Source organism: Micromys minutus (assembly GCF_963924665.1).
Source record: "Micromys minutus genome assembly, chromosome: 2".
Classification (NCBI taxonomy): Eukaryota; Metazoa; Chordata; class Mammalia; order Rodentia; family Muridae; genus Micromys; species Micromys minutus.
The window spans coordinates 58223418-58240217 of record NC_137971.1 but is presented as its reverse complement, the minus strand read 5'-3'; the positions used below and the strand labels follow the sequence as shown (position 1 = coordinate 58240217).

Sequence of the window (16800 nt, the reverse complement as noted above, 5' to 3'; positions counted from 1 at the left end):
TTCAGTATCCTAGATTCCCCTAAGCCATCTTCTACCCAGTAAATGCAGCAGCTTTCAAAGACAACAGAACTTTAGAAAAGGAGGGACAGAGCCTCTGCAGGCAGGAGGCACACAATACCTAATGACTTACTAGAGTCATGTCATCACAACAGGCAGCACAGGTACAGGAGGCAGCATGAGGGTTCAAAATGCCATCCTGAAAGAGAGAAGGAGCTACAGATATTATATAGGTACAAATATAGAACTATAGATATATTACACAGACAGAAATATAGAAATTAGGGAGTTGTTCAATGCTATATTGTACCCACCACCGAGATAAGAATCTAAGCATAAAATACAATTGCTTCTGGGAAGCTGTGTAAAGTTGTGTGACATCGTCTGCACAATGCTCCACTGCCAGCAGGTTTGAGTCTCTTCCTAGGAATGAGACTCCACAGACACTGAATAGCCACAGTCAGGAGCTGACCTGGAGCAAAGATCAAGTCTTTTTCCTTGGGCTAGAAAGTGGGTGTAGTGGTTAAGAATATGTATTACTCTGAGAGAGGACCAAGGTTCAATTCTAAGTACCCATATGGCAGCTCACACTGTCTATAATTTTAGTCTCAGGGAATCTGACATCACAGGTACCATGCACATGGCACACATACACACATGCAGACAAAACACTCATAAAATAATAAAAAACTTAAAGAAAAAAGTTTCCTTTCTTACAATTAGAGCAAAAGGAAGGCAGCTGGACCCTGCCACTGACTCTCTATTACCCCTCTTCCCATATGTCTGAAGTATCCCTCTTCTGTGCCAATGTTACCCCATCTGCCCCCACCATAATTCTCTGAGTCACTGCCAGCACACACCCAGGACAAGGACATCAAGAGGGCAGCTCAACTGCTCTGATCATACTGTAAGCACTCGTCATCAGTTCCTGTCTTGTGCCATGTTCTGGACACTTCCCACTGCTTGTCCTAAGGCAGGTGAGGTCCCAGCAAATACCTGGATGAGGCACTGCAGGGGTCTGCCCGCATAGCGGATGCTTCTCTTCCAGTCCTTGCTGCTGGCTCTTCCTGCCATGGCTTCAAACTCAGTTGGGCTGTACCAGTTTTCTCCCTGCTTGATACACCGCCCCCGGCCACCTGGAATGAAAGGGCTGGGCCTTAGAATTCATCAAGGCCTGTTGCTGGCTTGCCTTGATGACATCAATTCCTTCCATTGCCTTTTTTCTTACTCTGCCCTGCATGGCCTCTAATCACCCAATATACTGCCTGGCAAGTCATCTCAAATCCACTGTCCATGGTCACTGCAAGCTGCACTGGGTCTCCAGTGAGCATCAGCCCACTTCAGGGGTCCTCTGTCATCTGAGTGGTCTGAGCTGGCTCCAAGGACGCAGCGCTGACAGTCCTCACACATCCGTTTCCTCTACCATATCTGCACATGACAGGCTTCCTTGGCCCCAGTTGACTAAGAGGGTCACACAAAAGAATAAAGTCTTAACATGGAATGATTACAGTCAACTGCTGCCTCACCTGAGCCGAGCCTACTCTTGTAGAGCGTGCCACTGATGTTCCGACAGCGCACAGGCAACTCGCTGTCATACACCGAAGGGTCCCAGTTGTACTTGGTACCACCTTTCTCCTGGCCAGGTGCCAGTGGGGTAGGAGGAGACTGAGAACCTGGGCAAAGAGAGGCTATGAGGATGAGAGCACAGAATGACCAGAAAAACCCATGATGTTCCATCCCCAAGCACCAAGCCCCTCACAGGTTCATAAGGATAGAGGTAAAAGGTAGTGCCAACCCTTCAGTGGGCAGCATTCCTTTTCTGCCTGGAAGTTTTGCCTTTTCTATAGATCTCTACTGAGTTTTCAAATTAATACATGCACAAGTGCATGCACATGCACCCAGGCATGGGTTCAGGTGCTGCAGGTACCTGGGGTGAGAGGTGCTGCTGGGCCCTTCAGCCCGGTGGTCTCCACAATGCTCCCATCTGTGTGCACAACTATCAGTGTGGCTTTCTCAGTGTTCAGGCTGTCCCCGATCTGCAGGGCTGTCCTACCAGACTAGAAGGAAAGGCACTCTAGTCAGCTCCAGGATAGCCCGAGGCACATTACTTGACCCAATGGAATGTGGCCCTACAGCAGGAGAGGATGTGCATCTAGGCACCCCTGCCCCCAATCCTCTTCACAAACAACCTGAAGGCACGGAAAAACAGAAGCAAGAAGACACAGTGTGTGCACATCTGTCAAAGCTGAAGCATACTATGTGTTCATATGCACAGCTGCTTTCTGGACACTGAGCAAGTCCGCCTTATCTAAGGAGTTTCTGAAGGCTACACATAGAAAACACGACGGTGTGACAGACACAAACGCTCTCTGATTTTGGATGCTACTGAAAGCATCTAGATGCTGATAACCTGCAGGAGTGAACACAAGGAAAGGACTGATGGACCATAAGCCTCAGAGACAGGGGCAGGGTGGCCAGATACAATCATTCTTCATGTGTCTATGGAGCTCAACAGAAAGCAAGCAAAGCCAGCACTGAGAAGATGCTCTGTTTGGGCTAAGAGCAGCATGAGTCTAGTGGAAAACAGGCCACAAGGCCAGCTGGAATGGAAGATGGCCTGACTGAAGCCTGCAGCCTGAGGATTTCTCACAGCTCTCTACCTTTCTAGATTTACACTGCGCCTTTCATGTTAAAAGCCCTACTCAAACTGAGTCTCCTGCCTTGCCTGAGAGCACAGAGAGGCAAATAGGTCCCCCCTGGCTCCAAGGACTACGGTGTTCAGTCACATCTAAACCCTGAGAGGGTCTTGAGAATGAGGCTCACCCTCCTGGACTGTGCAGAGAAGTCAAGGGCTCTAAAGAGAGTTGCAGGAACCCTGAACTACACCCAAGAACAGCTTACCAGGACATGTCCTGATATCGATGCCGCATTTGCCACTGATGTTGTGAAGACGTTATCTGCAGAGGACCCCACGTTGGCCACAGTCACTGTGGTCACTTCTACAAGAGAATGGAACAGAATGAAACTTCACACATGGTGAAGGAAGAGCACAGAAGGCAAAGGTCTTTCTTGTGAGCCTTAAAGCACCCATGTCCACCCAGACATTTGAATACTTCTGTTAATTCTCACTGACATCTCTAGTCCAGTCTAAAATACTTGCTTCTCCCAGAAAAGGGAGATCTCTACCCTTCCCCACCAAAGCCTTTTACATGCAGCAAAAATGTCCACCATGACCCCCCATTCCCACTCCACCACTGGCCTTTCTCCCTTTGCAAAGAAGCTGCAAGTCCCATAGGTCTGGGACACCTCCTTGTCGATCAAGACATGGCAGACTCCAGTCCAGCCTCATCCCTCTCCACTGCCATAGCTCAGGCCATCCTACAGTCTTGTGTCCACTGTCTGAGGTCTCCATGACATCCTTCCCCAGAAACTCTTCCTCCTGAAAAACACATCAACCTGCCAGCCACCCCTGCAACATGAACTTGACTCCTTGGGGCAAACAGGTCTATAAGCAGTAACTTCACAGAGCAGTTCCACAAAGATGTGTCATGTCCCTGAGGAGTCCTGCCACAGTGTCACTAGGTTCTTCTGTATCCTTTGCAGTTGGCCTTCCCAATCTCTACCACAGTTCTGTGTGCCACCTAGCATTCTAAAATGCCCAATACCCAGGGAAGCCTTTGGCATAAGGGAAATACCCAAAGATGCCAACTGGAGTCCTGCCAGCCCCATTGATCCAACCCTGACCAACCTGCACCCCTTGTACCTGTCTAGTACCTGTCCATTACCAATCCATACATGGAGTACACCTAATTTAGGAACTCAGCTAGCACTGAGCTACCTGGATATTATCTGACTTCAGAAACTTTCAAGATATTAGAAATCTTCTGATACATAAATATACAACTAAAATTCTAACACATACATATACACACCCACCACAGATACAATTCTCTGTTGTCACCACAGACATTATACTTCTTTCCCAAACTCAGAAAAATATATGCAAAAAAAGGGTAAAAACTCCATGGTTCCATATCCCAATATCAACCCAGAATCCATGGATGAAATGGAGCATTAAAAACTCCAGGAAAAGCCAGACAGCAAAGGCACACGTCTTTAATCTCAGCACTCAGGAGGCAGAAGCAGGCAGATCTGAGTTCTCACCCAGCCTGGTCTACAGAGTTTCAGGATAGTCAGAGTTACACAGAGAGACCCTATCTTGAAAGGAATGAAGGAATGAAAGGAAGGAAGAAAGGAAGGAAAAAAGGAAGGAAGGAAAAAAGGAAGGAAGGAAGGAAGTGAGCTCCAGAAGTGGGAGCAGCTCCAGAAAGGAACCAAAAATGGCTCAGCAGTTAAGAGTACTGTCTGGGGGACTGGAGAGATGGCTCAGTGGTTAAGAGCACTGACTCCTCTTCCAGAGGACCTGAGTTCAATTCCCAGTAACCACATGGTGGCTTACAACCATCTGTAATGGAATCCAAAGCCCTCTTCTGGTGTGTGAAAACAGCAACAGTGTACTCATATACATAACATAAAAATAAATCTTAGGAAAAAAATCTTAAAAAAAAAAAATCTTAAAAAAAAAAAGAACTGTCTGTTCTTCCAAAGGTCCTGGGTTCAATTCCCAGCACCTACATAGTTGCTTACTATAACTCCAGTTCCAAAAGAACTGAAGCCTTTTTCTCACTTCAAGGGGGAATCAAGCAAATGTGATACACAGATATACATGCAGGCAAAACAGCCACACACATTAAATAAATTAACTTAAAAAAAAAAAAAAAGAACTCTGGGAAGAAATCAGGATGGCTAAGAAATTTCAAGCAATTTCAAGCATACTGTTCTTTCAGAGGACATAAGCAAACACCCTTGTTAGGTTCTCATAACCATGTGTAACTCTAGCTCCATAAAGAATTGTAGTCATATATATACACATGAAAATAAATATGTATCTTTTAAAAAGCTCTAGGAAGCTTCCCTCACTCCTGTAACTGGATCTAGACTTCAGGTAGATAGGGCAGGAAACAAACAGAACCAAGGCTTCTCTACCACTGTGCTCCAGTCCTAATGGTCTGAACAAACACCTAGAGTTAAGCTTCAGCTCTGATGTTCCCTGAGTAAAACCCGTGCCAAACCTGCAGCTTCATATTGGAAATAACAAAACAAGAAGCACGGCAAATGATCGTCTTCCAAGGGTTTGAATATTCAAGCATAAAACATTCAGGAGCTCCGATTGGTAGGGAGTTCAACACTCAGGAAGGTCCAAGGGTGGGGATTTGGTGGGGTTGTAGGAGGCAAGTGTGGTATCACCTGGACAGGGTGATACAGCTCAACTCAAGGCTCCATTTGTCATAAAACATGAGAATCAGGTGCTCTATGTGTCAAGAAAACAGAAGGAACAAAACGGAAAGCTGATGGAGGACGGAGCATCTTCAGGAAAGACTTGGAAGATGCAGCAATGGAGACTCATGTCCACTATATTTAAGCAAGGCTGATTTCTGCACCGATACCTTTGAAAGGTCGCCTGCCTTGGACGATTCTCCTGCCTCTCTCAGGTCACACTTGAGCTGGCCTTTGAAACAGACAGTCTACCAGCAGTAATGCTGTTGACCATACCTGGAGCACTTCTAGAACAGAATTCACATCTGACCCATCTGTGCTATCACTCCCAGGAAGCAGCAGAAGAGGACAAAGCAGGTAGTAGGAACTGAGAAAGTTCCAAACGGTAAAAAAGACAAAGAGCAAAGAGGCACACTCACACAAGGGAAACATGTCTGTGCACAGTGCAGAGCCAGGCTAGTGGAGTGAGAGTGTGTGTGGTGTAATGTGTGTGTAAGATGGGTGTGCAGGGCGTTGTGAGATGCAGGACAGGGACAGAGCAAGTGTGCAAGGCATTGTGCGGTGCATGGGCAGGTGCAGAGTAGGTGTTCAGGGCATTGTTAAGTGCACGCGCAGGTGTGAAGTGCACAGGTGGTGCAGAGCGTGTGTGTAGGGCAGGTGTCAGGTGCAGGTATATGATGCAGGTATACGGTGCATGGACAGGGGCAGGGCAGGTGTGCAGGTCACTGTGTGGTGCACTGGTAGGGCAGGTGCTGAGCAGATGTGCAGGACAGGTGGAAGAGAGCCTTTCCCGTGAGACAGATGTGCATGACAGATGCATAATGCATATGGGAAGGAGCCTTGCGTGATGCATGTGTTCAGGGCTTGTACGCGGGAACCCGGTGAGGCGCGAGGCCAGCGGGCGCACTTGCCTGCGAAGGCGGCGGCAGCGGCGGCCTCATCGGGGCTAGGCAAAGCCTCGGTACCCATATCCATGTGCCCAGATTCGGCCGCCATCACCGCCACAGCTGTGACCCGCCGCGTCTCGCGCTCCGCCTCGGAGTCTGCGTCCTCCTCCGAGTCCTCGTCTCTGCTTAACACTGGCTCCTCCGCCTCGCTTTCCGCTGCGGCCGCGGCGGCCGCCGCCACAGCGGCAGCGGCCGCCACCGCTGCCGCCTCGGCCAGGCCCAGCTGTTTTGCTGCCGAGTCCGAGTCCTCCATACGGACTCCGCCGAGTCCGCCCGAAGGCGCTGTCCGGGACCGCCCGAAGCGCCAGGCACCGAGCCCGAAGCGGGGCCCGAAGAGGCCGCCCGAGTTGGGCCGAGGCCGTCCGAAGCCACCGCCCGAGCAGGGACCGAAGAGGCAGCCTGACGCCCGCCGAACCGATCCGAAGCTGCCCGCAGAGCCGAGCTGAAGTACCGAGTGTAGAACCGAAGAGCTCCGAAGTTTCCCGAAGTGCAGAATCGAGTTAGTACGAATGGTCCCGAAGCTTCACGAAACCTTACGAGCGTTTCTTCCTCGCTGTCTAGGAAACTGATCTGACTGTGGTCACTGACCGATAGAGCTGGCCGGCTCTGGGTACTTTCTCGCCGGCTTCCAACAAAATTTGGCTTCGCAGACAGACCCTGGCGCCACTGGATTTTTCCAACCCCCTCTGTCGGCGGCGGAAGCCGAACCCACACGAGGCCTAGCCGAACTCTGCCGAATGTCTCCGAGCAGAGTTCTCGGGAGCCTCAGTGCCCGCCTCCTTCTATCCGAAAGCTCCCGAGTGCTGCCGGACGGGAGAATCGGGCCTCGGCCGCGGTCGGACGCTCGCTGCAGCGCGCGGCGGGAGGAGCAAAGATGGCGGGAGGGTGCGGCCAAGAGGCTGCTGGGATTGTGGCGGACCCAGCGGCAAAATGGCGGCCGTGCGGCCAGGTGAGGCGGGCGGGGCTGTGGATCGCTAGGATAGTGTAGTCATGCTGTCACGATGAGAGGCTGTTTGGGCTGGCTCGGCAAACTCCTCTGATTGTCACCTTGCTATTCCGGAACCTGATGGCTTAAGCCACTAGTCCTAATTTCTGAGCCGGAGATGGAGAACGGGAGGGCGTGGGGACACTTCCGGTTGGGCGTGGGGACACTTCAGGTATTCAGGCAGCCGTCCATCTCTGTATTCCAGTGACATACCTAAGGCACACACTGGGAGACCCCGGTATACAACCGTATCACACCTCCTGTGACCCGGGGTCCATCTGTGGATTACCCAGAGTACACCATGGTGGCATACGAAGTACACAATCATATTTCACTAAAGCTGACATGCATGGCATACCTATAGCTCATCCTGAGCACACCCATGGCATACCCGCTGCTCACCCCGAGAACGCCCTTGACACACCTATTTCTCGAGCTACATCCTTGGCACACCGGACTAGAACACTGAAGATACCCAGGACAACCATGACATATATTCAGCTCACCCCTGGCATCCCCACAATATATTCGTGTACCTCTGTTGCTCACCTGAGATGTAAGGATAAGTAAGAATTAAGTTTGTGGGGGAAAAAATAAAAGATGATTTAGTTGACCTCAAAGAGCTAAAGCAGGCTTGTGCCAGAGACATGGCTATTAAGTTCTGGCCATATGATCTGGGCACAGGATCCAGTCACTCAGTGACCACGGTTAGTTCAAGATAACAAACCCCATGCTTTAGGCTGGGGTTTTTGTAGCTAAGGACAGGGAAAGGGTGCTTGTTCAGTGCATTCTAGATAAGTTAGCTGTTTTCCTGATTTTGGAATGTCAGGGTCTTTTGTCTCTTTTTGCACCTGCCGGGCGTCTGGGTTAGTCATCTGCTTTTCTTCTGGATTCTGGTGTCTGAAGTCAAGGTCATCTGCTTTTCTTCTTCAGTTCTCAAATACCTGGCTTCCTGGAACTCTGAGTTCAAGTTCAGTCCCTTGGGTTTAGTGGAGTTTTTCTTTTTAACCAGATATATCTGTGACACACCCTAGGGTACACCTTGTCATACCTGCAGCTTACCACACATTCATTCATGGCATGCCTCTGGCATGCTGTGATACACTCAAGATATTCATAGCATACATTCAGCTCATCCCAAGGAGAACCTATTGTTCTCCTCAGCACTTCCATAGCTGAGGTATACCTTGGGCACATCCATGGTATACCTGGTGCGCACCAGACATAGCCATGGTGTAATGTCAACTTACCCTGGGTGAGTATACACCCATACATACCCGTGTGCACACACACATAAACACAAACACACCTGTGACTTACTTTAGTTTGGGGTAGCCAGAAGTTACTATAGCCAGTATTTCACCATGGCTGAGTACCAGGCTAAATGAGGAGGTCTGGGCCCAAGTGATATGGCCAGGCAGGGCCAAGTGCCAGCAGTGTGAGTCAGAAGCTGGTCTTAGCCAGCTCAGACCAGTGTTTGTCCATCCATCCATTTTCCCAAGTGTTTCTTAGTGGAACAAATTTCAGAAATGTGATTATAAACGTGCAGCCTTGCCAGGCACAGCCTACCGTGTGCTATGTTTAATAGCTACCACAGACTTGTTACTTGTGCTATTTGTGCTTTACACACAAAGTGCTACTGTTGTGTGCATGTTTATAGTAAAAAGTGAATCCTGGGCGAGAAAATGGTCTTGAAATTAAGTCACATAAAACACCCAGTTTTGGGGCTGGAGAGATAGCTCAGTGGTTAAGAGCACTGACTTCTCTTCCAGAGGTCCTGAGTTCAATTTCTGGCAACCACATGGTGGCTCACAACCATCTGTAATGGGATCTGATGCCCTCTTCTGGTGTTGTCTGAAGATGGCTACAGTGTACTCATATACAATAAATAAATAAATCTTAAAAAAAAAAAATACCCAGTTTCCAGACTGGGCTTTTGGCTGTTTCCACTAATCCAGCAATTAAGAGACTGAGTCAGGAAGATGGCTATGAATTCCAGGCCAAACAGGTCAGAACTAAATACTGAGGCCTTATATCAAACTTGAAACAAACAAACAAACAAAAAATCTTGGCATTTGGGAGACTGAGGCAAGATTATAAATTGAAGATCAGCCTAGGCTACATAAGAGACTCTTGTCCAAAAGAAAGAAATAAGAAAAGAAAGAAAGAAAGTCTTACCAGAAGAGGGTAGTTATAATTTTTGTCACACCAAAAATATATAAGTTCTTTTACTTTCACAGTGAATTTTGTCATGTATCTGTTGATAGCCACACAGTGATTACCAAAAATCACTAATAAAGTTTTAAATCCCGAAAGACAGCAGTTCAAACCAGGTTTGAAAATGGTAGCATAATTTTTAATTAATTAATTATTTAAATATGCCATTTAGCTAGATGTAGTAGAACACATCTTTAATCCCAGTTTGAAGCCAGCCTCGTCTACATAGTGAGTTCCAGGACAGCCAGAGCTACATAGTGAGAGCCTGTCTCAGAAAACAAACTGTCTAACTAAAATTATGCCATGTGAGGTTTCTATACCTTAGTTTTAAAATATTTCATTATGTGTATATGCAGGGAAACACTAAGTACAGGATGTCCACAGAAGCCAGAAGAAGGCATTAGATTTCCTGGAGCTGGAATTACAGACATTTGTGGCTGCCTGATGCAGGTGCTGGGACCAAACTTAGGTTCTTCCATAAGAACAGTATGTGCTTTTACTGGCTGAACCCTGTCTCCAGCCCCCTATACAGTATTTTTCCCCAAGTCTCAAAATTTTGATCTTTAACAATCAACAACCAGCAGATAAAATTTACTTCTGCCACTTTTTCACTGATATGTGGCAGTGTTGGGGATTGAACCTAGGACCTTTGCGTGCTAGACATGTGTTTCGTCTTTTACATATGTCCCAGCCCTAATCCTAGCAATTATTAAAGGATTCAGAAGGAGGCTGGAGAGATGGCTCAGCTGTTAAGAGCACTGGCTACTCTTCTAGAGGACTGAGGTTTGATTCCCAGTGCCCATATGGCAACTCATAACCTTCTGTAACTCCTATCCCAGGGAATCTAACACCGTCTTCTGGCCTCTGCTGGCACTTCATGTATGAGGTGCACAGATATACATGCAGTCAAAACATCTATACAGATAAAAATAAAGGGGGAGGATTTTTTTTAATTAAAAAAGGATTCAAAAGGAAGAAAACCCCAATGTTTGTAAAACCAACCCAAATGTTGACAGGTATCTAGGTAGCCTAGTTAGCTGGGGCCTGGAAAAAGAACAGATCAGGTTTACTAGAGCAACCTGTGGAAACATAATGCCACTCTAGCCACACTCACCTGGCTTCCTGCTCCCACACGTGTGCCTGCTGGGAGGCTGTCCAAAGGCTGTTACTAATATGCTGTATTTACCAGCTTATGACTTACCCATGCAAGAGTCCACAACTCCAGAGAAAGCAGCTGCAAGCTGGCCTTCAAAGTTAAGTGACCCATAGAACGCCAGCAAGGAATCACTTCCTTCTCTGCTAAAACTCTAGGGAATGCAGGGAACAAATGGGCAGAAGACTACAGAGCTTGGGTTCAGGTGCAGCTGCACTGTCTCTGCTCAGAAGTCAGCATCTTTTACAGGAGGCTTAGATCAAATTCTGGGTTTGTATGGTGTGCGTGCACATGTAGGGACGTGCACAGCATGAATGTGCAGCTGGTGTGAGCCTCCAGACAGGCAGTCTGACCTAGGTCACATCTCATCCTGGGAGGAGCCAGGCAGGTTTTCAGGTATAAAACTTCAGACCCAGAGACACAAGGGAGGCTCCATTACACCCTAGAGCTGACTCTCGCAAGATGAGTGAAATAACACCTTCATGGAGCAGGAGATGGTCTGAGAGTCTGCATAGCTACATGGCTGCTTCAGAAAGTACTCTCCTCCCAGACAGTTATTTTGGGAAGTTAGGTAAAATTCCAGCAGAAAACAATGTCCTAGAAGGGATGGATGTAGAGGTAATTCAAGAACCTAACTGCAGGAATCAGAAAACTAACATCCACCATGTTGCTGTTGGTGTCTTACTGGCTATCCTTTGTTTTCCAGGGAGAGGCTCCTTCAAGGTGGTATCCTGCTTCCCAAGGCTTTGACCAAGCATAGCCCCTTCATGGCTGTACCACACTAAGTTGCAGACCTGGCACAATCAGCTTTCAGCCTTTTTGTGCTTTTCATGGCCCCCACCCTTAGTTTGTCCTTAAATCTTAGTAACTTGTAAGAGGAAAAGATGTTCTATGGTGTACTGGCTCTGTCACCCACCAGCTCAGCCCTGTTCTATGCACAGGCCTGGCACATTAAGGGATAGCCACTTGCCATCCACCAAACCAACAGGGCAGGAGGCAGAACCCCCTTACTTTGAATGGCCAAGTGATATATTTCCTATACAGAAAATTGCAAGGATCCTCTTTGTAACTTGTAACATGAATCAGAATAACGAACTCCCTCTGTCCTGCCTGCATCTGCTGAGGACTGGGGAGCTTAGGCCATGCCCTACCAGGGTGGGGAGGGGGCCAATATCACTCTCGTGACCATCAGGTGCCCTCAGGTGGGCACTCCAAGAGCCCATGTAGCAGTAGAAGCCCCAAGTAGGCAGGAACCAGTGGCTGGGTTCCATGTCCCTCTGTAGGTGTCCTTCTGTCGGAATTTACCCAGACCTGCTGATTTGCAGCTATGAGTGGCCTGTTCCCTTCACATGCCTGGCACATTAAGGGGATGGCCACTTGCAGCTATGATTTGCAGCTATGCCTGCCACCTGGGTAGGTGTCACCATTGGTAAGCTTGAGGACCCTTGATTACTTACCAGCTCTCGTCAGTTCCTCTTCAGATGCTGTTTCACCTCAGTGGGCTGTACTACGCCCTGTACTTCCTAGCTACACTCCTGATGATTGTGTACAAAAGTAAGTGATGAGTGCCAGACCCATCAAAGGAACTGTGCCCCTGATAAGCTGATCTGAGTTCTGGCTATGTGTTCCTAGGTCAGGTTTTCATCTATCCCTGTAACTGTCTGGTCCTGGATCTGGTTCTCTTGCTTCTGATGGGAATTCTTGAAGTAGCTCAGCTGTACTTAGGTGAGTGTTCTCTGAAACCATAAAATGATTGCGGTGCCATAGGTGTTCTTTCAAACTTTCTGGACCTTTAAGTATTAATCATTTTATAGTGTGGGCCTTGGAAACACTTTGATTCAGGCAGCTTTCCCAGGTTCTTTGCAGTATCACCTTATTTCATCATTAAGTATTAACTATTTGTTCAGAAGCCTTGCTTCAAGACTAATTGACACTGGTGACATCCTCCAGTCTAGAAGGATGTGTGTACCACAACCGCACTCAGACTGGAAGCCCAGCCTAAAGCTAGAGTTCCAGAACATCTCTGGACTTCCCTCTTCCCTATTGGCTTCAGTCCTCAGGAGAAAGTCTGGCAAAGAGGAAGTCTGGGGTTTTTGCTAGGTCCCATGAAAGGACAGGCTCAGCATCTCATCAGTTCCCACCTTAAGAAGCCACTCTGTCTGTCTGTCTGTTCATCCGTCCATCCATCCATCCCTCCATCTATCTAGAGGCAGAGTCTCCAGTGGCCCAGGCTGGCTTTGAACCCCTGATCCTCCTGCCTCTTCCTCCTGAATGCTAGGATTATAGGCATGCGTCGTTATGTCCAGTTGTTATGCATCAATAGGATCAAACTCAGGGCTCCTGGATGCTAGGCAAGCATTATATCAACTAAACTACATCCCCACCCCCTCCTTTCTTCCCCCCCAAATCACACAGTTCATTTAGATCAGGGTTTAGGGTCAGAACATACAGGTTCTTCTAATGGACAAGGAATGCAAAAGTAAAACATGGAAGTCTTTCCATAGCTAACTGCAGTGATGAGCAAGCACAGGTCTAGCTCTGCCCTTACTCTTTCCTATACTGTCACAGACATAAGTAAAGGATGTGCCACACCCAACTCCATTACACTGTCAGGCTCTGATCCTTTTCTTTTGATTGGATCTGGTACCTCTCCTCCCACTGTGTTGGAAGTAGAGTGTCCTCTCTGGTCATTCAGAGCCACAGTGTCTGCTCCCATGGACTGTGCTGGAGCTTGCACAGCTTGCTCAGTAGGCAGTGCTCCCGTGGTCCACAGAAACATGCTGTGTTGATGAAGAGTCAGGTCAGGCCAGCCCTTATAGTACCTGTAGGGGGCTGTCTGAATTGGACCTCTCTAAGCACTTAGTACTCAGCAGGCCCATGAGTACCCCCATCCGCTAGAGTCAGCCTCATCAGGCACCCAGGGTTAGGGTCAGCCAGCCTTCAGACACACCCCAGCAGCTGGGGTCAGCAGACCCTCCGGCACCTGTGGCAGTTGGTCAGCTACTGGCAGCTCCAAGTTGGCATTTTCCATGACTGACCCATTTGTTTGTAAAGTGGGCAGTTTTGTTTTTCATAAGTATTCATGAAATTTTCCAGAACTAGCCTGCCTTAGCCCAGACTGAAATATTTTTAGGTATTTTAAACAAAATCCCTTTGATCCCACTTGGAGTTAGAAAAAGGTGGCAAATGCCCACAGTTTTCAAACCAAACTGTTTGTGCCTTAAGAATCTGAGCTTTCCTTGTTGTTACTCTCTGACATGGAGTGGCCCCAATGGGCAGTGTTCACAAATCCCAGGAATTTGTTGACCCTTGGCAAGCACAATACCTGGCACTGGGCAGTTGGCGGGTGAGCTGTCCTGCAGCCCCCCTGCCTCACTTCATGTCTGCTTTCTTCTCCAGGTACGAAAGGCAACCTGACAGAGGCTGAAGTGCCACTGGCTGCCAGCCTGGCATTCACAGCAGTCACTGGCCTCCTTTCTGTTCACTTCCTACTCTGGCAGACCTTGGTACTGTGGATGGACTCAGTCCTCAGCACCATTCTCCTGGTGCTGCATGGGCTGGAGGCTGGCCTGCAAGTGGTGGTCATTGCTGACTTCATCAGGTAGACGGACTAGTGCTCCTCAGCCTCCAGCCAGTTCCTTTGCCCAGACAAGGAGGGTAACTTTTTTATTGATTGTCTATAGATGGTTTATACATCTTTTTTAGTGAGGGGGGTACAGAAGCCAGGGAGGGACAAACTTAGAAGCTTGAAGACGGCCATCATGGACAGTAGCGCTGTGAATCCCAGAGGTGTCTACTCATGCCCTGTGGCTGGGGTGCTGGCTATAGCGGGACCACCAGTGATTCCCCAGGCCAGTGGAAGGGGAAGCCTTTCAGGAAGTCGTTGGCTGAGGGCAGCCCTGCAGCTTCACCTTGTCTCAGCCCCAGAAACACAGCATCCTGGAAGGAGTACATGGCTGTGCTGGTCTGCCACCACGTGTTTTCTCCCACATGGATTACTGAAGTCTGTGCTTCTCACACTGGCCCTGGGTCTTGTTCTGAGAGCCTGTTGTACTTAGTTGCCAGAACCTGGGATCCTTCTAGAGCTTCAGAATGGCAGGCCTTGTGTTCCAGTGTCCTCCAATTTGGCTCCCCATCGGGCCAGCCCTGAATGAAACTGCTTGTTTTTCAACAGGAGACAAAAGCAAATGTATTCCAGGTATGGTGGCACACAAACGTTTAATCCCAGCACTAGGAGGCAAAGATGGGCATATGTTTGTAAGTTCAAAGCCAGCCTGTCTGGTCTACATAGTGATTTGCAGGTCACCCAGGGTTTCATGGTAAGACCTTGTCTTAAAAAAAAAAAAAAAAAAAAGTATACAGGCCAGAGGGCTGGGCATTATGGCCATCTCAGCCGTTTTCTGGGTTAGGGGGTTGGGGGCTGGGGAAGTTCTAAGGAGCAGAAGACAGAATAAAAGAACAGCTTTTAGTCTAGGCATCTGGGAGGCACAGTCTACCAAACTGCAGCCTTTGTAGAGTGCCAAGTGAATTTCATCTTATCTCCTGTTTTTCCATTCCTAGCCCATTTTTTTCTCAAAAAGCATTTAAGCAGTATTTTTTTACAGCTTCTTTCATTCTGTTATGTGTTTTCAGTTTATTATGCTATGTTCAAATACCCAGTTTCTCTTTTGAAAAAAATAAATAAGTAGTTATGCTGTCATGACGTTGCCTTCATCATAACCAACTGCCTTCCCCAGGGCCCAGTATGGAAGAGCCCTGCTGTTGCCCCTTCTCAGCCTTATCCTGAGACTTGCTCTGTAGCCTCTGCCTGGCTTCTCTCTACCCTGGTAATTAACAGAAGCCTCCCTGTGACGTGTGTTGAAGGTGATAGGATTCTGGGCCATGCAGAGCCTTCTCTGGGACCAGGGAGCCCTCCTATACACATGGTCCTTGCCTGATTTCCTTTAACTCATGTCTCCCAGACTGTGGTGAATACCAGAATGGCCTGAAAGCATACTCTACCTACCCCACAGGCAGGCTTGGGAAGGACCAGTGTCTAGAAAGCCTATGAGCACTTCCCTCCCCAGTGTCCCTGGAGCTTGAGCAAGGAAGGCCTGGGTAAGCAGATGGGCTAAGGCCAGTGGGTCTGGCAGGCTCAGCCACTCCCTTGAAGATCAAGTCAGGATTTCTGTTGGGAAGGAAGCTTGTGACTTGCACACATGATAAGCTAGAATTTCAGGCCTTTAACACTCAAGTTCTTAACTGGCCACATGGGGGTGGCACTTCAGGTAACCCAGAGTGAACATCAGTTACCACCACCAGCTTGGGCTGCCTCACAACAGTTTGTGAAACAAAGTTCCCTGTAGCAGCACAAAGGAGCTCCACCTGAGCTGCATTACATGTTTTCCACCCTTTACCCAACCCCAGCTCAGCCCAGGAATGTCAGGGCACACACATGTGCCTGCCCCTCCCATGACACAGCTGACCACTTGACCCCTGCTTGCTGGGCCAGGGCGAGGTCACAGGAAGAACAAGATTGGACCAGTTCTGTGAGGTCATCAGTAAGGGCTGTGAACCAGGAAGCCTCTCTGGGGTTCTTGAGGAGCTGGGCTTGGCGACCACTTCTGCCAACCCCTTCATCTACTCACTTGTGGTGTCCCAAAAGTGTGTCAAGTGGGCAACAAGCCAGGCCAGACAGTGCCACTGGCCCTCTTGGGCAGAGCACCCAATACCCTAGGAAATGCTAACTGCCTGCCCAGGGCAAACATGCCAGGGCCCTGCCCTTCTGAGACCGTAGCCTGGGACCCTGACTTCCTGGCAGCACCCATTTCCTCTGCACCAACTCCAGGAACAATAGCCGGGGCCTTAGGGTCCCTGTTCACATAAGGGCAGTACCTTGGCTAGCAGGCCACAGCTCTGTTTATTTCCTCCTAGCCAGCTAGTTGGCTGCTCTAAATTCACCCAACCCTGCCCCAAGCTGTCAGCCTGGGGGGGAGGGGCGTTTAACATGGTGGAGACAGGTACCCACACTAAAGATGGCTCATCTCTCAGGAGATACTTTAGCTAGACAAGGACTTTAAGAGCTCCTGTATGTGAAGGAGGGAGGGACGCCCCCCTCCACCAGGAGCTGAAAACTCCCAAACTCAAAAAGCCTTGGATCCAATGCCCCAGGACTAAACCACTAA

The 16800-nt window shown here is 48.7% G+C and overlaps 2 protein-coding genes across 6 annotated transcripts in view; one reads left to right on the top strand and one right to left on the bottom strand.

Moving 5' to 3' along the window:
- Positions 1 to 6642, bottom strand: part of DEAF1 (DEAF1 transcription factor) — a 28479-nt gene extending 21837 nt beyond the window's left edge. The window contains exons 1-6 of one of the 3 annotated variants that reach the window (XM_080912448.1): positions 6246 to 6642; positions 2899 to 2996; positions 1925 to 2054; positions 1524 to 1670; positions 994 to 1133; positions 131 to 196 (exon numbers count right to left, since the gene is read on the bottom strand). In XM_080912448.1, coding sequence (XP_080768574.1) covers positions 131 to 196; positions 994 to 1133; positions 1524 to 1670; positions 1925 to 2054; positions 2899 to 2996; positions 6246 to 6534 — 870 coding nt within the window. In that variant the 5' untranslated portion in view covers positions 6535 to 6642. The other 2 variants (XM_080912447.1, XM_080912449.1) reach the window with 2 other exon arrangements.
- Positions 6643 to 7149: 507 nt separating this feature from the next.
- Positions 7150 to 15327, top strand: TMEM80 (transmembrane protein 80). 3 transcript variants are annotated; one of them, XM_080911771.1, is made up of 5 exons: positions 7150 to 7230; positions 11343 to 11362; positions 12097 to 12190; positions 12269 to 12361; positions 14036 to 15327. In XM_080911771.1, the coding sequence occupies exons 1-5, from the start codon at positions 7212 to 7214 to the stop codon at positions 14239 to 14241; spliced, it is 432 nt and encodes a 143-aa protein (XP_080767897.1). In that variant the 5' UTR covers positions 7150 to 7211; the 3' UTR covers positions 14242 to 15327. The 3 variants fall into 3 exon arrangements, with proteins under 3 accessions (XP_080767897.1, XP_080767898.1, XP_080767896.1); XM_080911772.1 differs by lacking the exon at positions 12269 to 12361; XM_080911770.1 differs by lacking the exon at positions 7150 to 7230 and having other exon boundaries at positions 10917 to 11362.
- The last annotated feature ends 1473 nt before the right edge of the window (positions 15328 to 16800 follow it).

Excerpts from the sequence above, each read along its gene's own strand:
- TMEM80 (XM_080911770.1), top strand. The coding sequence starts at position 11,099 with ATGAGTGAAATAACACCTTCATGGAGCAGGAGATGGTCTGAGAGTCTG. Across the intron at positions 11,363-12,096 it reads GGAGAGGCTCCTTCAAGGTG|CTCTCGTCAGTTCCTCTTCA; the intron begins GTATCCTGCTTC and ends ATTACTTACCAG. Across the intron at positions 12,362-14,035 it reads AGTAGCTCAGCTGTACTTAG|GTACGAAAGGCAACCTGACA; the intron begins GTGAGTGTTCTC and ends TTTCTTCTCCAG.